Source organism: Rhyacophila brunnea, unplaced genomic scaffold (assembly GCF_057557595.1).
Source record: "Rhyacophila brunnea isolate RB1 unplaced genomic scaffold, BYU_Rbru_1.0 scaffold_9, whole genome shotgun sequence".
NCBI lineage: Eukaryota > Metazoa > Arthropoda > Insecta > Trichoptera > Rhyacophilidae > Rhyacophila > Rhyacophila brunnea.
In genome coordinates this window covers 16,012,365-16,039,575 of record NW_028233361.1, presented here as the reverse complement: position 1 = coordinate 16,039,575, position 27,211 = coordinate 16,012,365, and the positions used below count along the sequence as shown (strand labels likewise).

General features: G+C 32.3%; 1 protein-coding gene across 1 annotated transcript; it reads left to right on the top strand.

The window, feature by feature from the left end:
- On the top strand, window positions 1-27,211 carry olf186-M (Ki-ras-induced actin-interacting protein-IP3R-interacting domain olf186-M). Its single transcript, XM_085959392.1, has 6 exons — window positions 1-174; window positions 4,134-4,618; window positions 9,848-10,003; window positions 14,039-14,132; window positions 22,406-24,702; window positions 26,004-27,211. The coding sequence occupies exons 2-5, from the start codon at window positions 4,208-4,210 to the stop codon at window positions 22,525-22,527; spliced, it is 783 nt and encodes a 260-aa protein (XP_085815518.1). The 5' UTR covers window positions 1-174; window positions 4,134-4,207; the 3' UTR covers window positions 22,528-24,702; window positions 26,004-27,211.

Here is a 27,211-nt window from a genome sequence, read left to right as displayed (position 1 = left end):
GTACTGTCAAAGTAAAGTCGTGCCATACCTGTTGGGCAGTTAATTATACATAATCAATTAGGCATATTTACATAACTGAATTATTAAAATTACCTTGATGACTGACATGTGATAAAACTATGTTTTCCTCAAACTTTCTCATACTAGTAAGATAAGAAAACATATTGTAATACGGTAAGCTCTTGTTTTGATTTATACTTATTTGTGTTGTGCTTATTTGACATTGGTCCTTACATGTTCGTTTATTGCATGCTGCTTTTGCAATCTGAGGATGGATTCCAAATCAGGTTTGCAAATTACTAATACGGAATGAAAATATTTTATAGTATACGTTAGTTAAGCGTAGATTTGTTGTAATCAAGTATTGTGAACACCAATGCTGTCATTCGGAAATTTCTCAGGGTTCTTCCTCATTAAACAAATTTGTGAACACAACACTTGGTTCAGATCATGTTCTTCTCTCAATAAAAAGTACTATTTACTGAAATTTATATTATAAGACATCGTAAGTATGTTTGCGCAAGTAATTTAAATTTTTTGCTATTAATGGCTAAATAGTTAAATTTGTTTCAGCAAAAGCATAGCCATTTAATATAATTTAGTGCTAGATTTGGCTTAGGTCTTTACGGTTTTATTATAAGAAAAATTTTTCAATTTAATTATAATAGAGACTCGATTATAAAATTTGTACATAATTATATTTTATAGTTGAATTAATTTAATTTACTTTTTTAATCAAAACCATATGAACTAATTAATTTACCACATTATTAAAAGTAATAAATAATTTACAAGAAAAACTCTATCCAGATATGACCAATTATAAAATTAGCTGTAAGTAAGTCATTTTGCATTTTTAGTAAAATTCACAATTATAATCTTGAAATTTATTTCCCGGTGCTCCTGAGCCAAAAATAAAATGGTGAATTAAACCATCTTTATTTAAATTTAAAAGAATGATTGCTGAAAAGCGCAAAAAACAGTAAATATGTAAGTAGGTAACCAAAGCAAGTGATGTAAACACTGAAACAATACATCCAATGCTGTAGCCATGGGGAATATTTATTTTTCTATAGTTATCAATTCAGCTATACTAAAATGTTCTAGAGTTGCTAATAAGTGATATACCTAATAGAAATAGTTTAAAAAAACTTATTTTATTATAGAAATTCAATCTAAGTAGTTGATGATATTAGAAATATTATAAAATTAAAAAGTAAATTATATAATAATAATATGTACTATTTTTGCTAAGTAGAATTAATGGGCCTTTTATATAATAATTAAATAGGCGGGTATTGGAAAAAAAATCAAAACAATAAATTACTTAATTATTTAAAAATTGATATTGAAAAATTACAAATTATAAAATAAATACATACGTGTTATCAAAGTTTGTGTAAACCTGTGTTTCCTGATTAATTTTACTCACGGAACTCTTTCACATTTTGTGAAACATAAGGTAACTCCTTTATTATCTAAGTGTAGACCTAAAAAAATGTGCCATAAAGTGCCGGCTAGACGGCAGTAACTTGCCTGCGCGGTATAGTTTCTGCAAAAAATATGGAACACTTACAGCGTTTTTTGGTTTGCGCGAGCTACAGTTTTCCCGTCCATACACACGGGCTTCCCGATAGAAACCGGTTTACGCAGGTAAGCTTGTGGTAAAGCATGAGCATCTAGCCGGGCGCTTTCTGCAACAATTTTTTTTGCAGTGTAAATTTCTATTTGAAGTTTAATTTTGAATTCTCCAAAAAAGTCAGGAACTGTAGAAAGAGTCTTATTTTTCTCCACAGCTGAGATTCAGTTACATTAAAAATATTGTCCTTTTTTTCCTTGGGATGATAGATGCTTTATTTAATTTTGTGAATATATCGGCAAAATATCCAATTTTACATCGTGAAATGTTTATCAATCGAAATATATGATCCAAAAATATGCCAATAATTCTTGCCGTAGTTCAAAAATTATCACGAGGACTTTTCCTCGTGTTGCCACAGGACTTTTGAATGCAAAAGCAGGCCCCTATGGTGATTATCCAGGTCCTAACATTTTAAAATATCGTGACTTTAAACAGTGAGTTTTAATAAAATGATAAACTGAACTGTTTTGTCCAGCATAGTTTCAAGTTTTAGTGGAATATTTTTAGCCTTTCTTCAATCCCTTTGTCAAAATGTTATCTTCGAAAAAATTAGAATCCTCGTAGACCCATTTGGACATCACTGGACTAAAAATAATTATCGTTGGTAGTAATTAAAAAAATATATTTTTAGAGATAAGGATCTCTTTCCTGTTTCCGTTTTTGGCGCAATTTGCTTAAATTTTAGTTGCTAAATTATCCTTCTGTTATTAAACCTGTTGTTTACCCTGGTTTATAGACTAGACTAGATTATTCGCTTCTTCTTAACGGCTCATCGGTCTGGTTTCCGGAAATTAAATAAATCCATAAGTTATTTTCTCAATCAATAGCAGTGGCGAAGGATGCAGGTAGGCTGTTAAACTCCGACATAAATAGTGCACACAAAATTTTGTCAGTCAAACTTATTTGTCTGTTAGTTTTTAAAAATTCAATTAAACCCTGCCTAATCCAAGCCTTAGTAGATAATAGTCCAAAAATATTTGTTTATCTATAAAATATCTAAAAACATGTCATTAAACCGTACATATCTTTAGATATTTTATAGATAGAAGAATATTTTTTATCGATTATAGTTTGGTTTAGGCAGGGTTTAATGAATTTTTATTTAAAAACCAACCAACACCATCTGTAATATTATGTATTCTTAATTCAACAAAAACAAATAAGTATAACTGAAAAAGTGTGCATTATTTTTGTCTGATCGTCCATAGCATACCTAAACTATTATGGTTTGGTTTAGGCAAGGTTTAATTAAATTTTAAAATTTAACCAGCACCATCTGCAAATTGTATTAGTTCAATGAAAACAATTAAGTATGACTGACAAAGTTTATTATGCACTGTTTATGTTGACTCTTTAACAGCCTACCTTCATCTCTCGCCACTGATGTATAGTAATGGCTTGATAAAACGCGTGAACGACTAACAGCTGATCCTTGTAATATGTCTTGTAAGATACACTGAATAGGTCCGAGGAAGGAAAATGGTGATTCACCTTTTTAAATTTGAATGACAGCACTGGTATAATTTAAGCAAAAACATTTTAGTGATTTGATTACCCGTTCAATAAAATATAATTTGTTCAAGTAAGTGTAATATTTTTCAAATAATAATCAATACTTACATTGTTAAATTTATACGTAACAGTTGAAAGTTTGTTATTTTAACTTGTTCACATGTTGCATTAATTACTTTAAAATAAATATTTCTGTATTCCTAATCCATTAATTAACACTAACCTTATTCTAGTCTGCAGTAATCGGGGGAAAAGTGGACTAATTATTATAAAAGAATATTTATTATCTGATAACTTCAATTCAATAAGTAATGCTTTATGCAAGAATGGATCAATAGATAAATTAATTCTAATGTCTATGAGTGTTAAAATTTCAAGTCAATGTATGGAATTTTTTTAATTGGTAACATAATCACCAACATATAGAAATATATGTATATTTAAGTGTAGTAGACTATTGATTTGCCATGGATGATGAATTGAACGGTACAGATTGTAATTGGACTGAAAAGAAATCAGTCATTTGAAATAATAACAGTGGACCACTCAGCATTTCTCGATATTGAGTGTTACCACAAATAGTTTTCAAATGCAAAAAAGTATTTTTCCCAACACCAGTGATTATGATAAAAATATAATAACATAGTTAATCCGTCGACTGGTTGACACATCCCTGGTAAATCAAGAGCGAACTGTATATCCAGTGTTAAATTGGTTTATGATAAGTGTAGAATTAGTACCAATTTCGATCCTGATCGGTATAAACACTTCTGGGTGGTAAGGTAAATCCAAACTGTTGAAATAATGATTGGTTTTATGAAATTTTCCATAACTGCTTTTTTAAGTTTACAGGGTTAAATTAAGTGAGAAATATAAGTTTTGCATTTATCATAAATTGTTCAACAAATACCATAAATATAATGTAAATTTTAGTAGATAGTAGTATTTTAGAATTTTCATTTTATATTTGCGGTTTTAGAGAATCCATCAAAACATACCTCCACTCTGTGGGGCATCCGATTTCGCCATTGGGTGGGCGGAGTGCTGACGGAGATGCGTCGAAAGAGTCCCGTCCAGCAGTGGGTGGACTCCATTCCCAGGAAAGAACAGAAGAGCATTCCGAGGGCGTCCTCTCACGATGATATAAGCCTGGCCGGAGACAGCATAAACGGTCTCGTTTCCCCCATTAAAAAATTAGAATTAAAGAGTACCAGTACACCGGTGTGTTCAGCTCTGTTCAGAGATCCCAGTTTTTCGCCCAAGGCAAACGACGGCGCTGACTTATGTGATATTGACAATAACGGCCGGACCAAAGAGGCGGTCGCCGATGTTAAATTAGATTTGTTTACCAATAAGACTTTGCTAAGAAGAACGAAAGCACCGTTGCTGAGAGAAAGATCAACCAACTCCGAAGGAAACAGTCCAAGACATAAAAATGCTTTATTTCGAGATTCTTCTTTACAGGTTAGTTAAAAAAACATTTCGTTGAATTCATTTCCTCCTTAACATTTAGTACTCGACTGTGTAAAAATAATATACGAATTAACACTTATTTTGTCCAATGCAGCTCTAAACCTGCAACCTTGTTGTCAATCAAAAGTGGTTAATGAACTGTAACTAGTTAATTTCAGTTTGCCAGCTCCCGTTTTCTGAATGATTCATTAACATCGAATAAACTTCTCTACTTCTTTTACTATTTCTTTGTATCATATCTGTCTTAAGTTTGAGTCTTTACTCGACATTGAATGGATGATGTCGAATAATTACAGGGGTTACCAAACTTTTTCTGATTTTACATGATCGGCCTCCTTAAAACGAAATCAACTTGTTTTTATTGTTCAGCGAAAATATTGGAATATTCCGTGGCACACTGTAAACCACTTGCCATGCCTCGGGGTACGGTCGGCATGCCAAGTTTGATAATCCTGAGAATAAGATATATTTTTAATCATGCGTTTACGTCTCTTTTCTTTATGCAATTTGCAAGGCAAAAACAATTATAATTGTGTCATGTGGAATTGTATCCTAGAACCTCAATAATAAAACACCTACAAAAACATTGGGTCAACTGTCATTTGTTGATACAGAGATCACATGATACAAAAATGTGTAAATTCGTGAGTGAGAAAATGAGTGAGGTTGGTGGTACGACGTGATAGAAGTGAGGTGACCACTTTGGTTTTGATACTTTTTGCATACTTTTTGACCATGGTGCGAGTTGACCCTAAACTCACGTGTCATGATGAGAAATGACTTGATAATAGTGCGGTCCTGCCTTCGTATTTTAACACTTTTCCAACATACTAGTTTCTTAATTTTTACATGGTGTGGCCAGTGGAGGGTTTAGCGACTTGGAAGTCCGAGGCATTGGCTGATTTTCAGACCTCTACTATAAAAAAATAAAATAAAAACCATAAATTTCAACTGTCAATGTATCTAGTAAAAATATCAATCTATCTCTTTCCTAAAATCACATCCTGTAATTGTTTCGAGGTCCCTTTTTAAATCACACAAAGAAAATCACCGCTGAGTGTGGCAAAAATAGTTTGTCTACCTTCTAGTCCAGCGATTTCCAAACTGGGGGACACGGACTAGTGCAAAAGGAGGTGCAAAAAGTTGAACAGAAATGTAACAACTGGTTTGCGGTGTGCAAGTGCTTAGTTTATAAAACGGTACATTACAGAATCCATTTGTCGATGAACACGATGTATTTGGATTGACTACTATTGAAAAGGAAAAATTTATGGAATTATCATGCGATACTTCATTGAAACTAAAATTTCAGAGTGAAACCCTATTTAAATTTTGGTTGATTCTAAGTGAAGAATATAATGCTTTGTCAAGCAAAGCAATGTTGCCATTGGTAACATCATATTCTTGCGAAATGAGATTTTCTGCATTAGCCGCAATGAAATCCAAATATTGAATGCTTTTAGTAGTAGAAAAAGAGCTACGAGTAGCACTCTCCTCAACTCCTCAACACTACACTTGATAAACGTGTTTGTATTATTTTATGACATAAAAGGAGGCGCCAAGATTAGATATGAAGTTTGGAAACCACGGCTAGTCTAATAATAAATATCTTTCTGTGTTACCTACAACAAAAAGAACTTGTTATCAACTTCTGATAAAAATTCTAAATTAATTAATATACATTACTTTGTGCATTATCATCATCTGTTCCTTATCTACAAACTGTAATCATTGATTCATGGTATTTTAAAAAATGACCTGCTGAAATAACATTAATAATGTTGTTGATAAAATATTGATTGTCCTCTGTTTAAATAAATTGTTACATAACTGAAAAAATCTATTGTTTCAAATGGTAAAAAATAATGCATAAGAAATTTAAGGTTTTATTGTAAAAAAGGTAAACACAAATATATAATTTTATTCTATCTTATCGAAATAATATTGTGTTATATACCTTATGACAGTGTTCCTCAAACTGTTGTACGGTATTGATTTTGGGGTATAATATTATACTGTTGAACTTTTTTTATCATTAAAAATATTGCACAGATTGACATGGAGAAAAAAATTATTCTGTTTATAAGGAAACTTTTGATTGGTAGCTCAAAATAACATACTGTTTTAACATGTGGAAAATCATGTTAGGTAGACTCCAAAATGAAAGGATTACTTTTGTAGTATGTAGTAATACAAACGACATAAAAAATACCATTTCTTAAGCCTTGTCCAGACTGACACATCTTCCAGTAAACAAATAAAACATTTAAGTTGTATTTTATACAAATGCCCATGTTTATTCATATTCCGCCTCGGATGGAAACCATGTGCAAATGGACTGACAATTTTTTTTTATCATATCATTGAAAGCAGCGACGCATAATCTTCTGGAATGTTGTTATGATTAAAGCATTCAAATTTGAATGGTGTTGGTTTTCAAATCAGTATTTCTACACATGTATATTTTGTTTAATGGCAAAAATTACAAACCATTTTGAACCAAATTTTGTATCTTGATCTAGATCAGTATTTCCCAACCTTATTTCTGCCAAGCCCCACTTCCACGCTTCAAAAATCTCTATTATCAAAATTTTATAGTTATATAGTTAGGTACGAGGGTGGGTCAATAATTCCTTAGAAAAAAGCATTAAAACAGTTTTTATTTTTGTATTTTTTTTTTATTTCTCAACATAATCTCCTTGGAGCTCAATACACTTGGTTAGACGTTTCTCAATATTTTTTAAACCGTCAGAAAAATAAGTTTTCGGAAAGTCCTCAAAATAAGTATTTGTCCGATCGATGACTTCTTCATTTGAAAAAAAACGTTGTCCACTTAGCCATTTTTTTAAGTTTGGGAAAAGGAAAAAGTCACTGGGGGCTAAATCTGGCGAATACGGTGGGTGGTCGACCAATTCGAACTTCAATTCTTCAATTTTAGCCATTGATCGTAAACATGTGTGAACACGGGCATTGTCCTGATGAAAGAGGATTTTTTTCCTGTTTAAATGAGGCCGTTTTTCTTCAATTTTGTTTTTTAGCTGGTCCAATAAAGATGCATAATAATCCCCTGTTATTTTTTTTCCTTTTTCCAAATAGTCAACGAAAATAATTTCACGTGCATCCCAAAATACAGTAGTCATAACCTTACCAGCTGATTTTACGGTTTTCGCCTTCTTTGGACATGGTTTGCCTTCGCAATCCACTGCTTTGACTGTTCTTTCGTCTCGGGAGTATAGTGGTGTATCCATGTTTCATCTACAGTCACAAAGCGACGAAAAAATTTATCCGGATTGCGTTGCATGAGCGACAACAGGGCTTTAGAGGCCACCACCCTATTGCGTTTATTGTCGACTGTGAGCAAACGCGGCACCCATCTTGCAGAAATATTTTTCATGCCCAATTTGTCATGTAAAATAGAAATGACGCTACCTTTTGAGATCCCTGTAACCTCAATTATCTCACTCAACTTTAATCTTCGGTCACTTAACACCATATCGTGGATTTTATTGATCATTTCTGGTGTAGTCACCTCTACAGGACGTCCTGAGCGTGGTTCATCCTTTGTTGATGTACGACCACGTTTAAATTCATTTAACTGGTTATAAATAGTTGCAAGTGAAGGAGCAGATATGCCGTGAACTAAATCCAACTCATTTTTTATTTCCTTTGCTGTTAACCCTTTTATATTTAAATGTTTAATAACAGCCTTAAACTCAATTTTCTCCATTTTCCATTTTTCCATTTTCCACAAGCAAATTTTTTTTTTAAATGTACGAGAAACACACAACAACCTGACCAATCTGATTGAAACTTCGCAGCATACTGAATCGGTAGTGCCGCTGCATGAAAAGAAACCGCTTACAGTACTAGTCACGCCACCTGTCGGCTTTTCTAAGGACTTATTGACCCACCCTCGTACCTACCTAACTAATTCTGAAAAAAAAAAATGAATTGCTTCAAATAAAAAATGCACATACGCAATACTATTTTTAATTTAACTTTCGTAAGTAAATATGTATATTACGTTACATGTACAACTCGGAAAAAAATTAGTGCGATCCTTGTGCTATGCTTCGTCTTCAAATGATTTTCAGATGACCTTTTTGCCCCCCAAAACATTCAAATTACGCCCCACGTTGGGAATCATTGTTCTAGATGAAGCCTTGTTTTCATTGGTATACTCAGCAGTATTGTACTTGGCAAGTACTAATTATCCGTCTAACTCTACCGGTGGAAACGTAACTGGTAGAATAGAGAGTCGTAAGATTGCATTGAAGGATAGTAATTTTGCTCTTCGCCTTCCCCCAACTCTGATTTCTATGATCTAGTGGTTCTGTTCATGACGACGCGATGTATTCAATTATTTTTTGTTTTGATTCATTGTCATGTGTTTAAAAAACGGGTAAGACGAGCAATGTAAATGATGTTATTTGACTCAACTCATCTAAATTAATTGCTTGTAAATGGGTACTTTACCAAACCTGATAGAGTTTGAATAGTAAGTATGCTCTACCAATGAAAACAGCGTTTAGGCATTAGTTATAAATATAATTTACATGTAATATGAGCAGTTTTTGTGTGATAAAAACAAACTCATCATTTCGTATTCATAATGTAATTTTGTACTCATCCTTGAAATTTATTATTTCATTCATTGCGTAATACCCCATTATGCTATTAGTGCCCACTGCTTTTCATTAATCTATCAAATTATCTTCTCTCCACTGACTGTACTGTCCGACAACAAGAAATCGGCGACAACAGGAAGTCGATGTAGTTGCATATGAAAGACTTCTCAGTGACGTACCTGTCATGGTGGCAACGCGGGCTAGAGGCGTGTTTAAATAATGTATTGGCGCTCCTTTTAGATACGACTCTTTTTCTTCTTCACAATAAACTAAAAGTTTACTAATAATAATTCTAGCATCACTCCTGATCCTTTTAGTCATATTTTTATTATAAAAAGCTTAAAATTACGTAAATTAATAAACCCATACACTACGGGAGCGTAAAATGAAATGATAAATTTGGGGGCGTCCCTCATTTGAAAACGGAAGTGCAATTAGTTACACTGTACGGAATTTTTAGTTCACAGTTCATGTTCGACAATAACGAATGTTACAATCAGAAAAAAATATTTCAATGAACTTTAATTACCACATTATAATTATAAGTGTTGTGTAAAATTTAAGCTGAACTAATTAAGTCTGTATATACCAGTCGGATGGAGCAACAAGTCGATGTTCGAGTGTTGAGAGCCTGTTGGAGTCGAGGAAGGTGGATGCGGAGGCTGTTCTGCGAGGAGTCGGCTTCGGGCCGAGTCCTGCTCGACAACAGTTAGCCCGCATACCTGATAGATTTCTCAAGCCATCTAAGGTATGTTCTCAACATGTACCATAAAATTATTTAAAAATAGTATCCCTATTTCAGCCACTTTGTCAATCTGTATACAATCGGTGTCTTTTGGAGTAAAGTCCGAATCATCTGTTGACTATTGTATAAAAATGTATGTGATGATTCCCTGTTTTTTCGCATCTTAGAATTAACATAATAACATAGGATACAGAACGCAAAATGATACTATTTATCCAAAGTTACGAGTCAATTATAAACTACAATAAAAAGTTCATCTAATGTATAATTATTAACTATTTCTTTTATTCAACGAATAATTCACAAGATTTAAGAATGTATCATTCTAATTATTGAAAAACACTTTCTGAGAGAATATATTATAACCAATAGAAAAAATCTTTTTTTGAAAAAAGTAAGCCACTCCGGCGGGGAATCGAACCCTGCATCTCCCGGGTTTACGCCCCATCTGTACATTACCACTATGCTACGCAGTGCAATACTAATTGCGACAAATTTTAACTATTGGAAAAAAAATATTGGAGAAATCTACGACGTCGGTTAGTAATCGAAGTATTAGGTATCTACTTTGATTTAAGAAACAAAAATCGATTGCCAAAGTAGCTTGATTTGGAAGAGCGCTGATGAGTAGGTATTAAAATTGACCAATAGTTAAAATTTGTCGCAATTAGTATGTCACTGCGTAGCATAGTGGTAATGCACGGATGGGGCGTAAACCCGGGAGATGCAGGGTTCGATTCCCCGCCGGGGTGGCTTACTTTTTTCAAAAAACGATTTTTTCTATTGGTTATAATATATTCTCTCAGAAAGTGTTTTTCAAAATTATGTATTTTATATATTTTATATATTTTACTACCTATAATGTAATGTTATTTAATTAAAAATGAATATGACATTATTCTCAGTTTTAACATGACATTTGCAATAATACTCTTATAGTATTAATATATTTTATGTGATGGTGAATTGTTAATTTCTAATATGAAAAAACACAGGGAATTATAATGAGCTATACAATTTGCCCACGATGGCTGAGTGGCTAACGCGTCGGCTTATAATGTCATGAGTCTCAGGTTCGAATCCTTGCGAATATACAGGGGGTCCTCGTTTTCTGAGGGTAATTGGGACCGAAAAAATACCTCTTAATCCGCTTAAAACGGGGAACAAAATTACTTGGTAAATGGGTTTAATTGGGACACGTAAGCAAAACAGAAATATTGTAGGAGTGTGGGATTGAAAGTGACAGTTGATGACTGTGAGCTATTACGCTCGTGTTTTTATAGTTTTTTTGCATTTCCCTGCAAATTTGTAACTGCGAATACTCATATCGACTGTAAAAAGGAAAAGGGCGTAATCCACACAAAACAAATTTTACAGGAGGAGCAAAAAACTTTTTTTCAATGATTTTCTGTCAAAATCAAAATAAAAAATATACATAGTCTTAAAGTGCATAATGATTAATAATTTGGTGTATTACTTTCTCAATCTGACATTAATTACGTAAGTTATTACAGAAAATCCGATAAAAATGATGGTAACATCCTTTTTCCTTACCAATTTCAAATGTCGTATTTATAAAATACAGTGGACTTACGCAGCAAATAGCCTTTTTTCTCACTTTTTTTAAATTAAATTCTTGGGAATGTATTTCTTTATAGTGTTTCACTAGGTGTTTATTTAATATGTTTTCATTTCCCATGGTTTTATTATATTAATACTTTGGACGCGGAAGACGCACACGGTGCGTAATGACCAGGCGGCCGATCGATGTAATTAACGTGCATTTTAAAGGGGGCAATTAAAATCTCATTATCTCTTCAGCAGCGAAAGCGTTAAGGTTAAAATTAGAACAATCATAATTTATTATTTTCAGAAAAAAAGTATTTTATTAAATCATAAATGACACATAATCATAACATAATAATAATAATAATAATAATAGTAAATATAGCAAATATTTTATTGTAAGTATACTAATTCAAGCTAATCTTAGTTATTTACAATAATTATAACAAATAACCAATATTTACGGATGTATTTGGTTCTTGACAATCACTTGTCACTTTGATCAGTGGCTCCTGACAGCAAATTAAAACAAAACGCATTTTACTCGAGATTTATGTTATTACTATAAATAATACGGTGCATAATTATAATTTTTGTCCATTACAATGATTTTAATCGTAAATATAAGCTTAATTAGGACCAAGTTCAGTTTAGAATTGTGTTTGACACGTCACATAACCTATAAACCGCACGGCGGTGTTTGTAGTAAATATAGCAAATATTTTATTAATTTTATCATCTAATATGAACAATAGATCATTAACCAATGATTAAGACACAATATAAGTTGTAAAATAATGTTTTATAACAATATACAGAGAATTAACGATGACGCTTCACTTGTGTGGCATAAAAATTTCAAAGCGTAATTTTAAGGACTTACCATTTTTGTTTGTGTTGTTTATTCCATCCATGTTAACACCACACATTTTTAAAATATTTTAACTTCTTTCTATTGCCATTTTCACTTGATTAGTATACTTTAAATGAATTTTAATGGAGAGAGTGTCAAAAAACGTGTTGACTGACAAACGAGCGGGCGAGACTATTAGGTGGCTTAATCTTCATTAAGGTTCATACCAGACCCAGCTGGCTGTCAGCGTTTAGTAAAACTGCCATTATCCTCATACATTTACGGATTAAGTTGCTTACCGCCCTTTTCCTTACCACAAAAGATTGCTTGAACGACTTATAATGTCATTGATGTGGTTTAAGCCCCTTTTCCTGGAGGTAAAATTTACACGCCCTTCATTTCCAAAAACTAAAAGCTAAATTTTGATATTAATTCGTCATTTGCAGCTTAAATCCTTTGGGCATACCATGTATTGAGTTGAATACTTTGCTAATAACAAATAAAACCCACTTTGCAAAAACTGAGGCTTACGCCCCTTTTCCTTTCCACAGTCGATATAATCAGGACCCCGGTACATATTGTTTTTCAATGTGTGTTTGGAGTCCAGAGTATGGACCTAATAGGTTGAGCAAGTGCCTATTGTCCATATCTCGTAAAAACAAAAATCTGTTAAGTAATAGAAACCGCCACTCTGTCGAGGCCCATATGATCGGACATATGAAGAGAAAAAAAACTATTTTCATACGAAACCTCCAGATGCCTTCAATCTTTACATGACACTTGGGCCTGTAAGCAATTCTGAAAATACATTCAGATATACTAACAAGTACCTACCTAGTTATAATTGATGAAATTGACAACAGTTAGGGCTTTTTATCATATTTTCATCTGTGTTTCATAAGGGATAGTTGGGTTTTGCAATCCAGAATATATTGAAACGCCATTTTAATGTCCGTCTAAAAATCATAACTTCTTTGAAATAGTTCTATGTATGTATGCTGGAAATTTATGCTCAAATGTCAGTTTTCTATTTGCGGTGTTTTCATTGAATATTGAATTTACAAAGGAAAAAGGGCGTAACCCTCAGTTTTTTCAAAATAGGTTTTATTGCATAATAACGTTGTACATGTCTAAATACATGTTGTGTCCAAAGAATGTAAGCTGCAAATGCCGATTTACTATGTAAATTTAGCTTGCATTTAAAAAATAAAAAAATAAAAAAAAGAGGTGACAAAGACGACTTAACCATCATTATTGTTGGTTTTTTTTAACTCAATAATTAATATCAGATTAAGGATATAAAAATAAAATTATTAATTATCATGCACATCAAGGTAGGTTATGTTATGCTATTTTGTATTTTAATTTTGACCGAAAACCATAACAAAAACCTTTTTGTGTCTCCTGTAAAATTTTATTTGTGTGGATTATGCCCTTTTTCCTTTCCACGTCAAATGAAATACATAGCAAAGTTAGAATTTGATAAAAACAGCATGACAAGCTTATATAAATAGATGTTGCCAAACATGTTAATTAAACAGTGTTTTCGTTTTAAATTTTTTAATGTTAAACTTGTTTACATTTTATGTAAAAGAACTCATTATGTTAATTTTATCTAGGTTAAAGGAATCAATACTGAACAATTTATAAAGGAAGAACAGAGATCCATGAAAATGCATGAATGCGGTGTATTTGGATATCGAGGGCTAACTGGTATGTATTGTTACTCTTCAATGAAATTACTTTCATTTGTTATAACCACATTTCTTGTTATTCAGCTATTTTAAGTTGAAAGTTTACTGGTTGATCAAATTTTTTTCTTGAATACATTTGTCTTTAATAGATGTGATCATGGTGTATGATAAAAGTCAGATCGTGGAAGTGATCAATTTTCTGGAAGTTAACAAATTTAAATTCAATGTTGGAAGAAAAATTATTTGTCTTTCAATATATTATTCAAGATATTTGAAGATAGTTATGTTATTACTCAATACCTTTTATTATAGCATATTGTCAGAAAATGATTACAAAATATTGTATACTTTAATATTGATTACATATTAAGTTTGCCTTGGTGGTTAACTGACTTACTCAACTTAAATTTAAAAAAACAATGGTTTTATTTAACTAAGCAACTTTAAATAATATGTCATATTAAATCGTATGTTGGTAAAGGTGTTTTGATATTTATCTGTTGAAAAATATTATTTATGGAAGTTATCTAAAAGCCAGAGCTGTAAGAACCCCAATTTTTTTAAAGGTTCAATCATTTGTGGTTTGGTTTCATCAAATCAAAATTGGAATCCCGGTTCTACGGTTTGGTTCCGGTTCTTTAAAAAGATTTAAGTAGATAGGTAGGTAGAATGGTGTCAGCTTCTTGTGGCAGTATGCAGACAACTCATTTAGGTGTTGGTATCGTTGCTTTCAAATACACTGATACTAGCACCGTTCCAAAGTGATTTCACTATGGCCACAATGCCAGAAGAATGTGTCCTTCTTTACATACTTAAATAGTTAATTTAATTGTTATCTTTTCATGTAGATCATGTTAGTCCAGTACATAGAGAAGCCAGGCCGTCTTTGTATAAATACAAAGCCGTCGGCTCTAACACACTGCTCGTGTAAAAATGCATATTATGGATTTTTGTTCCAATGTACACAATGGATTGGGTGAATGGCTAAACAACATTCATCATAAAAAATCTGTTAATACAACCTCCTGTCTGTGAACACCCATATGCTCCGCTTGAGATTGAACATGGCAATGTTCTTTTACCTACTCAATTTATAATTCATAACAATAAAAACTTCAGAACCGCAACCATTTTAAAGGGTTTTAATTTAGTTTCTGTTTTTTAATAAGTAAGGGTTCAAGGTTCAGTTCCGGTTCTGTTTGCAGCTCTGGTAAAAATATGTGTTTAGTAAAATATGAAATTTACAAACACTCATTACTCTGAAATTTATTTATATATATATATTTAGACGATATTTTATTGTCGGTATATATTGAATTTTAGAATATGTAAAATACTGTATTGGATGCAATTATTATGGGTATGGGTATAACTAATATTTCATATATGCTACTAACCAGAACATTGCACACCAGTGTGCCGCTTCATGAGATCACCAGAGCGGAGACCCCGAGCTCATTCGGGGCCAGTTGTGCCTTTGGTTACGGTCCAGTAAGGAATTGTATTTTACTAACCTCAAAATGTCTATATTATCACTGTTGTCTATGCCAATATCTATACCTATCTATTATTTTCTGTCCTGGCGAATGCTTTATGAACATTTTTGTCTATTATTTTTATGAAAATCTAGCATAATCATTGACTACTAAAATCCAATAAATAAGACATACTAATTATATCTTTTTCTGTTTTATAATGGTACGTATGAAAAAAAGAAAATGGATGATGTCAGTACAGCAGAACCTCGATATAACGGACAAAATATCCAGTCAAATGTGAAAATTGTTAAAAACATCCTGTTAATGTTATACATGTTTAAACCCAACTGTCACCGCTTGTAGACAACTTTCTGCGCGTGATAATCACGTCATACCTCTCGCACTCTAATTTAAGTCATAATATCGTCCTGCTCATAGACTGAACGTAGCACTGACATTTGCAATACTGGCCGCTAATTCACACAACTGCACAGCTTAATTTGTTTGTTTGTAAGTTTACAATGGTGAGAATAAATGAAAATGGTAGTGACCCTGGGTATCAAATCATGACTGAAAGTGATATAGCGGATGAAGTTATGATCTTGGAAAATGAGGATGGAAGCGAAAATAGCGAGGAAGAAGAACTAACTCGCCCAAAAACTAAGTCATCAGTAATAAAATCGCATTACGACAATCTAACAACATTTATTGATTATTCGTCAAATAATGACATTCAACTATATTACACGCATTTTCGTAGTTTTAGAGAGTTGATTATAAACAGCAGACTTCAAAAGTGTAAACAAACCTTGATTCTTTTTTCTAAGCAAGCGTGTCGACATCGAACATTAACGTCACTCCACAACGGGTGTGTTTGGATATATCATCCAAAGATGAATAAACAGGATTTTTTTGTGTTTTTATATATCAGACTTTCGGCTTTGACGGACACCCCGTCACCCGCATTAGTCCATTATACCCCGTTTACACGTGAATGGATTTACTGCTGACAGTACGTATTATCACGGCCATAACAAGAAAATTCACGTGTAAACACGTATTCTCATGCAAGTTGTACTATTGCATGCTTGAATCAAAAAAGTTCGGAAGCTTCTGAATTTTCATGCGACAGCTGGGATTTTTTCGTTCTGCGCCTTCGCAGTGGAACGATAATGACGAACCTGCCGGCAAAAATACAAACTACACCGCGGAGAGACTCATTTCATCGAGCTGTCAAATAGTACCATAAAATGACAACATTGTGCCTCGTTTACTTTTGAAGAATGAGATTGGAGAGACAGTCAGCACTTTTAAGTGAAAACAGTTATTGTCACGATAGTTTAAAATACACACTATTCGCGAGCCTAATACTACAAGGTTCTAAGTGTTTGTCCTTGAAAAAACAAACCCAATAATGAAGTAGTATTCTAAGCTGCCTCATTGTTACTTTTGTTTCTCCAAGGACAAACACTTAAAACCTTGTAGTTCTCCACTCGCGTATTGCTACCAGTAAATTCATACACATGTACAGGCGCTATTATATCGAGGTTCTACTGTATGTCTTTTTTATTATTGTTTAGGGATGGTTATATTGTAATGTTACACACAGCTATTTGAATGTCTCACCAAAGTGCTTTGTACTCTATATTATGTATTACAGCTTAAACACTATTTATAATGCAAGCAATTATAGCAAAATGTTTTCATTTGAAAACAGGTGGAACAAAATACTATTTTATATATTATTTAATATACCCTCCATGAATCTGTAGTATATAACACTGGTTTGTTCAAAACTTATGTATTGATTGAGTTAGCATTTATTTTGTTGAATTCAGGTTGACAACCGATTAAGAATTATAATTAGTTAGATTCTATCTACATACATGTTTTTGAGTTGATAAGACATTTTGGATTTTATACTATTATCAAGACTATAAAATAGAGTAACGTTACAAAATCATTGATGTTACTCGACCTAGTAATCAATCCAATTATATTATTAACAAGATAACTAATAACATGGAAGATTTCATAATTTCTCTTTCTGTATGTCACGTATAATCAACGTACGGCTGTAAATATATTCGGTACTATATTATCATTTCGTAAAAGTAGAAATATAACAGATAAATACTTGTTAAGATGATTAATTTTTCAAGGGTAAGAATAGAGTTTTTATGTCATAATTTAGTAGTTTTGTCATGGCACTTAGCCGGGCGTTGTGTGACTGATGAATCTGACACAAGATATACGGTTACATGTAAATTTTACATAAAACGTTTCACCGTGGCATAGTTCACTGTGAGCTTTCTTATCAGAAAGAAATGACTGTATACTATACGGTCAATTTTATTAGATTCAATATGAACATTAATTCAATTTTCATAGCTGATTTTGGTAAAATTCATGAATTCAAGATTGACAACCTAACCTAACCTGACAAATAATCCAGTATGTCAGCTATTTTCAAAATTTGTTTGCCGCTGGCTTCCTGTTAAGTGTAAACCAACAAAAACCGTGTTTTATTTAGAGATGAATTTTATGTCAGTAAGTACTATATGATCCAAAGAGGTTGGATGGTCTTAAATATATGGCCATATATTTCCATACACAACATTCCACGGTGAAGTGTGATACGGCGAACTGCATACATACAAGTTTCCAGACACGTGGACAGACGTATTTCGAAGTAATATTTTAATTGTAAATAGTCAACAGCATAATATGCAATAATTTATATTTTAGCGATCTAATTTTGAAGTTGAATCAAAAACAAAATGGCTTATTGATAGTTCAATATTTTTACGATATGGTTGGTATGAAATACAAGATGACTGCCACATTTATTTCATTGATGTTTCGATGCAAACTTTTCATGTTTTGTTTGCGTTAGGTTATAAAATTAATAACCCCTGAAAATAGGATAAATAAACAAGCATATCGATGGCCGAGCGGCTTAAGCTGTGTGGCAAAACACATATTGTTTTTCAATTTGTGTTTGAGTTAGAGTATGGAACTAACAGGTTGGGCAAGTGGCTTTTAAAAACATATTTGTTAATACAAACGTCTACTCTGTGGAGGCCCATATGATCTTATTAAGATTGGACTTGGTCAACACATATAAATATATTATAATATAATAAAATAATTAATAATAATTCACATGAACACATCTATGTTTCGAAATAACTTGAAATCGTTTTATTCAAAAGATGTTTGTTATGAAGATAAGCATCTTGAAAACTCGCAAATTTTTATATTTCATCCGTACACCCTCAAGATATGAATAGTTGTTTATTTTTATAGTCTTTTAGTGGTGTAAAGCCAAAATTGCCGATGATTCTAAAACAAATTCGTCAAGTTCGATTCGGTGTAAATATTGAAATATTGAGTTATATTTGTAAATTGATTTTTAGGACCCATTGCAAATTCTATGTTCAAAATGGCAAGATAATAAAATTGTAATGGAACGTTTTCTCAAACCATAGTCAATATTTTAAATTAATCTAAATAAATGGTTTAAAGATGTACGTAATAATTTAATTGTAGAAATAAATATGTTGTGAAAAGTCTATCCAAAATATTCTTTCTTTATTTTCAAGTATCAAATCTCTACAAGTAGGTAAGTTGATGTTGTATTACTGTTTTTTTTTCCCAGAGCACATACAGCTGTTTTACAAATTCGACTTGTTTGGGTTTTATTTATATTTTATATTAATATTTGTTATGTGTTTTCGATTTTGCTCTAACACTTTTTTGTGCTAGTATGTAAATCAACCTGTTTAATTAATTAACAAGATTTCCACGGTTTGAATATTAATGTCAACATTTACGAAGCCTTAATATAACTTCAAATCGTAAGAATTTTAAGACAAAATCGTATTTGAATAGATGAAAAAAATAATGCGTAAATATGTACTGAATAAATAGTAATCTCCATAAAAAAAATTCTTACGTACAATATGCTGGCACTACAGTACACATATCTCTGTTCGGAGCTTCATTCAGCCTCTCTGTGTTCTTCCCGATTTCATCAAATCTATCTCCTCTAGGGTTCCTTTATAAACTTTATGAAGATCTCTACATTCATTACATCTAACAATGTATTCATTTTCTCCACATATTAATAATCTTGTGCTTAAATTAGTATATGAGCTCACCTTTGTTATTCTTTAACCAGTCTAAGAATTACTTACTTACTTCACCCTGTCAGGCCCCAGTATTGGGGCATAGGCAAGTACTAGGAAAAATCCGTAAAAAGTAAAAGACTATTATAGGTTGCTAAGGGGGTGGTCATAGCAACTAAATTATTAATATATACGTGCGTTACTATGGAAATCAAAATGACATTTCAGTATTCTATATTTGTTTGTTTTTTATTTACTTTATATCAAGTACAAGTTTGAGCATAATAATTCAACAGAAAATTTAAAAACGTATATAAAAAGTTCTTTTTATCTAGTAATTATTTCTTCATCAGGGCTCAGGTTTCATACGCATACAGAGCAATAGGTTTCACAATCACCCTTATTAAGTTTTAAATTCAAGATTGCACCAGTACTTAATGATTTTCCAACTTTTATTACCATCCCTTATTGAGAGGGTGGTAGATTTTGGTACTGTTCGGTTATACGGAATACAGCGGAAAACACATTTTGAAAATAGCCGATAAACTGGATTATTTGTTAGGTTAACCTAACCAAACCTAACCTAACCTAACCTAACCCAACCTAACCGAACCTAACCGAACCTAACCCAAACTAACAAATAATCCAGTTTATCGGCTATTTTCAAAATGCGTTTTCCGCTGGCTCCGGTATAACCGAACAGTACCAAAGTTTTTATTGATTTTCTCAAAATAATGATAGTGTTATAGCGGTATCACCCGTTCAAATAACTGAAAACTCCAATTATTTAAAATTATAAAGTGGACACTTCAATCCGTATAAATAGTCAAGTATTATTTGTGGTCAATCAGTGTTGCCAACCGTACTGTAATTATAGTACAATACTATAATTTTGATTCTCCAAAAAATGTAAAATACTATAATTTTAACGGATATAAGCCGAAAAATGTTCCTGTACTATATTTTTTACAGAAATACTATAATTTTTACGCCTTTGTACTATAATCATCATAGAAAAAGATGGCAACACTGTGGTCAATAGACAATTTTTGTTTTGTATGTAATGTCTAAATGATTTTTAATTTTCTTTTATTTCACAATAGTTTTTTTGAAAAAGCTTGCGTATCTCTCCACGTCAAATGTCTGGGTACTTGTCATAGTTTTCATCCCTTTAAATTTCCTGCACGAAAAGGATATCCATGTACCTACCTATAGGCAGCTATAATTGTTTGAATTGCATGATTATTATTTAACAAATTAACAATTGAGGTCCTGAGGATTGAACCAAGTTGAGTAAATCAACGTTAAAGTTATTATGCGATTGTAAATTCTACACAACTGTTTTTAACAATTGAAATGGAGCGTAAATGTTTGAAATTGAAGCAAAAAAAGAACATAAAATCTAGCTGTAAATGCCTGTGAAAAGATACTCCATTGTCAATTTTATGTAGACAGCCAAAAGCAATATTTAACCATTATTTTTAAGATGAATAATCGATCACGTAAAACACTGAAAAATGCGTACTTAGGATGTGCAAACAAAGTAAGACTTCAAACTAAAACATGAGCTGCCATTTTACTTTCGGTACTGCCAGTAGATGAAGAAAATAATTGACTTTTACCAACAATACAACTACATGTATAATAGTGTGATTCGAAAATGGAATTGCCTTCAAAATTCGTTTAAGTTGAGTTCAAATTGAGATGCATGTCACGTCGCTGTCATGGTGATAAATTTAGTCTATGGTTTTGTCATTTTGCAGAATATTTTGATCAATCACCACCTCTCTAAATTCAATTATAGAGAGTGCCAACGCTAATGTATTAGTATTTTGAATTATTATTAGTTATTCATGCTAATTTCAATTAATTTTAACATTTTCTAAGTGTGCGTACGTTAAAATTATTTGCGATATTATATCCATAGATAATATTTTGAACAGAACCTAGCCTGCAGGCCATAGATAATAGACAATATTCTTGTAGAAAACACATAGTGGCAACCACTAAAAACAAAAAATGTGATTTTGACATGATTCGAAAAAGTGCAGACATCTATAAAATGATAAAAACGTTCAATATGTCATGCAGGTGTCGATGCAGTGCGGTTCAACGTGAGGTGACCTCATTGTTGTTTTGGTGATTTCGGCAGATTTTGCCAACTGACAACGTTAATTTAAAGGTTCAAAATGTGCTACGGAATAGGAACATCAGTCTGATAACATTTTTAACACCAAGAAAACGACATTACACACTTTTTTCCCGTAGCGGCAGCTTACTGTGACATCACGTGATAGTCAGAGACATGCACCATAATATAATTCGCGCTTACGACTCCTTCTATTTAGATTCCAAAGCTCCAATCTCATTTGTTAATTATATGTCAGTTGTAATTCTCAGCACCTCATATTTTAATGTATTTTAATTGCATGGTTATTTATCGATGTATCAATTATATTTTTTTTATTTATATTTACACATACTTGACTAGTAACTATAAATAAGTAATTGTTTCAACAATCTCTTAATGGTTATTCTGGAGTTTTTTGTTTATAAAATTGATTAAAATAATGTTGTAGAATATTTCGAGTGATTGTTTTACATGTGAAGTATTTTGTGATTGAAATTTTTTTACAATGTGGCACATTTAGTCTTCTAATATCTCTTTCTGATCGGTATTGCAGGCCACCCGCACGTTCCGCCTTCTTCGATAGTAGCTAAGATCATCGAGAGGATTAGCAGCCGCGAAGAACTCCCGGACGTCCACTTTACTCCTATCTCAGCCCGCCAAACCGATATTTACTGATACTTTAAAAATGCCATTTTATATAAATAAGTTACACATCTATCAATCGATATGACGGATTTGAATTATTTTACTAGGAATACCGCCACGCGTTAAAGTCCATTTTCACATCTCAGTATCTTTGACTTGTTAGATTTCTTGACATTTTCTTGAAATTATTAATGTTTACTTTGACTTATGAAGAGGTCATTTTAATATGACAATTTATTAACAACTAAAATGTTATTTATCTTAGACAAAATAATATTTATTTGTGTTTTTATTTAAATTTGACAATGACATCTCCGAAAATCAAAGAAACCTCACAATTATCGCAGTAAATTCCGACCATACAAAATCTAAACAAATACGATGATGACATCAAAAATAATATGCACAATTGTACGAGTTAACTAGGCGTTATTTGACAAGTTTACGACATACCAGAAAAATGAAACTGTATGTTTGAATAATATAACTATAACACTCTACGACCGATGGTAGTTTTATCTTCCTGATATTGGTATGTCTACTATAATTGTTATTGTGTGAGTTTGGTTTGAATATATTTATCTAAACTAAATAAAGTTAACTGAGATGTTTGTAATGGACCTTTATAAGACCTATTGTATTGCTGAGCATGTACCAATATAGAACAAGCAATAATAATTATACAAATATAATAGCACAGGTAATTATGATTTTCTTCTCTTTCACAACCACTGTGTTGAAAGAGAAAGCAACATTTTGGTTACTCTTTTACCAACATTATCGTACAGTCACCAATACAAAAAATCACTGACTTTATATACTTTTATAACAGCACAGGTGATTACGAATGTCTTCTCTTTCATAATCATTGTTATGAAAGAGTTGGCAATGGTTTGGTTGCTCTTCTACTGATATTATTTTACAGTCATCAATACAAAAAATCACTGACTTTGGATACTTTCTGTTTTTTACTTGTTCTAGTATAACCATTTGTTCTTTAGCTATTTGGTTATATGGTAACGATAACGGTACAAAAATGTTGAAGAAATCCTCTATACCTATAGACAGAATGAAAAAATATAAAAGTGATCCTGAAAAAAGGTTTCTATGTCTAATGATTAAATTACCTGTGAGTTATTTCACATTGCAGATTAATTTGTAGCAAACTTTACACTGGTAATAGTAGGTAATAGTATTGGAGTAAAAAAATTTCATAAAACTCCTAGAATAGTGCAAAATCTTTGATTTATCGCCAATTATCTTCAATGTTTATTTATCTGAAGCCTGGGCTAAAAAGAACAAATAATGGTTATTTTTCAGTTTTATTGACCATATTTTAGTTTTATTTTAGTGTAGTAAAATGACCAGTGGTATCGAATTTAATAATTTTACTCTATTCATTGCAATACTGTCATTTCTAAATGATAAAGCAACATAGCGATATGTAGGTAGTACATGGGTTGAAATAATGATCTATTTATCAAAGTGGTTTGGTTGTTTGGCAGCTATTTCATGATTGTGTTTGGTGTTTCAATATCCTAGTCCAGACCAATACACATTACCCGCAAAACTAATTATACAATGGTTTGTGAACTTTTGCCACTACGCAATTGCAGGTGTTTGAAACAAAATGCACGTCCATACCTGCAAATGATACTATCAAACGAAATGTGGTTTGGACTGTGCATCGTACAAATATGTGCGTTTTAATCAAATCAATCACATCGCCTGCCACTTCTGTTGAAACAGTAAACATTGTAAACATAAATGGCTTGTATGTCAGTATATTTACACATGTTTTCCATTCGCAGCGAAATACAAAAACAAACATGGCAATGTTTATTTATTTACCGGCAGATACATGTAGATCTGGACCAGTGGCGTGCGGTCTATATCTCCGTTTATGGCGTGAATATGTTGATAAGTCTAAAAAAATCAATTCTCAGGGCAGCTATTTGTACGTTTGGCTTTCTGTGATAAATCAGATTATATGTTTTTGGATGTTTTTAAATTTTAGTAAAATGCTTGTAAATTTTCAATAAACTGGAATTTAAAAACATTCCTGATTAACCATAGAAAACTAACCTTACAAATAGTTGCCATGAAAATTGACATTTTTAGACTTGTCAACATATTCACGCCATACACGGATATTATGCTACGGAGCACACCTTAATTATTTCAATATATTCATATGATACGAGGGTGGGTCAATAATTCCTTAGAAAAAAGCATTAAAACAGGTTTTATTTTTGTATTTTTTTTTTATTTCTCAACATAATTTCCTTGGAGCTCAATACACTTGGTTAGACGTTTCTCAATTTTTTTTAAACCGTCAGAAAAATAAGTTTTCGGAAGGTCCTCAAAATAAGCATTTGTCCGATCGATGACTTCTTCATTTGAAAAAAAACGTTGTCCACTTAGCCATTTTTTTAAGTTTGGGAAAAGGAAAAAGTCACTGGGGGCTAAATCTGGCGAATACGGTGGGTGGTCGACCAATTCGAACTTCAATTCTTCAATTTTAGCCATTGATCGTAAACATGTGTGAACACGGGCATTGTCCTGATGAAAGAGGATTTTTTTCCTGTTTAAATGAGGCCGTTTTTCTTCAATTTTGTTTTTTAGCTGGTCCAATAAAGATGCATAATAATTCCCTGTTATTGTTTTTCCTTTTTCCAAATAGTCAACGAAAATAATTTCACGTGCATCCCAAAATACAGTAGCCATAACCTTACCAGCTGATTTTACGGTTTTCGCCTTCTTTGGACATGGTTTGCCTTCGCAATCCACTGCTTTGACTGTTTTTTCGTCTCGGGAGTATAGTGGTGTATCCATGTTTCATCTACAGTCACAAAGCGACGAAAAAATTCATCCGGATTGCGTTGCATGAGCGACAACAGGGCTTTAGAGGCCACCACCCTACTGCGTTTATTGTCGACTGTGAGCAAACGCGGCACCCATCTTGCAGAAATATTTTTCATGCCCAATTTGTCATGTAAAATAGAAATGACGCTACCTTTTGAGATCCCTGTAACCTCAATTATCTCACTCAACTTTAATCTTCGGTCACTTAACACCATATCGTGGATTTTACTGATCATTTCTGGTGTAGTCACCTCTACAGGACGTCCTGAGCGTGGTTCATCCTTTGTTGATGTACGACCACGTTTAAATTCATTTAACCAGTTATAAATAGTTGCAAGTGAAGGAGCAGATATGCCGTGAACTAAATCCAACTCATTTTTTATTTCCTTTGCTGTTAACCCTTTTATATTAAAATGTTTAATAACAACTCTAAACTCAATTTTCTCCATTTTCCATTTTTCCATTTTCCACAAGCAAATTTTTTTTTTAAATGTACGAGAAACACACAACAACCCGACCAATCTGATTGAAATTTCGCAGCATACTGAATCGGTAGTGCCGCTGCATGAAAACAAACCGCTTGCAGTACTAGTCGCGCCACCTGTCGGCTTTTCTAAGGACTTATTGACCCACCCTCGTAGTATAACCAATAAATAAATTTAATGACATACTAGCTGCTCGGTATTGCTCCCTATAGGATCAAATGTGGTATAGCATAGGAATTGCACAGAATTGAACGGCTTCCCAATACTTAAAGATGGCAATGTCAACGTATAGTTTAATTAGGAACCAATGACAGCAACACTCAATTGATTTGTTTTTAATAATTTGTTATCAAGTATTCAGTAGAAATGATGTATGAATAAGTGCCAAAAATGTAACGTTTCAAAGTAGGTACACCTTATGATTTTAATATATGGTTAAGAAGTGCATGCCCGATCTCAAAAGACACCGCACGCCATTGATCTGGACTATGCTTAAAAATAATTAAGAACCGCAGTTTTGAGTATGATAACATTTTTGTTTCTTTTATATTCTAATACTAATTTAGAATATCTTATGAGACTTTTTGATCTATTTCGGTGTGTAGTTACAATGAATGGCCTTTTTTCTCTTTTTGTTTACACCTACTTTTTTTTAAGTAGAAAAAATCCGAGTACTCATAAGTGATTACTAATCTCATTCACTCGTCTCTTACCCTCTTCCTATCCTTATATCCTGGCCCTCTATGCCCCTTCTCCATGCTTCCAGAACTCCGCCATTGTCTGTCCCTTGAATTTCATTTCGAGTCACCATCAGCATAAATGACAGGTTCGATTAAAATATACCATTAGATTCAGAATTGTAAAGAAAAAATGGATTCTACGGTTTTTGCTGATGGTGAATTTTGTCAACGATACGAGATCCATCTTTAGTACTAGTCTGTTTGGTATATTATGGTTCTTTTATAAATAAATATTATGTCATTTTAAATCTTGATGGACTGTGTTTAGCATTTGTAGATCTATTTGTAGTGATATAGTAACAAAACAAAGGACTATGAATGCCATCAGCTGTCATTAAAGCTTCAATATGATAGTAGTGGTGAAGAGTGAAGTTAGGTTGTTAAGATTCAACATAAATAGTGCACACTAGACTATGTCAGTCAAAAACATTTGATTTCATTGAACTGATACTACAATGTGTAGATACTGCTTGTTAATTTGTAAAATTCAATAAAACACTGCTTAATCCAAGTTATATTCAAAAAATATTTTATAGATAGAAAAATAATTTTTGAATATAGCTTAGATTAAGCAGGGCGGCTTAATGAATTTTAAAAAAACTAACCAAAACCATTTTCTTTATC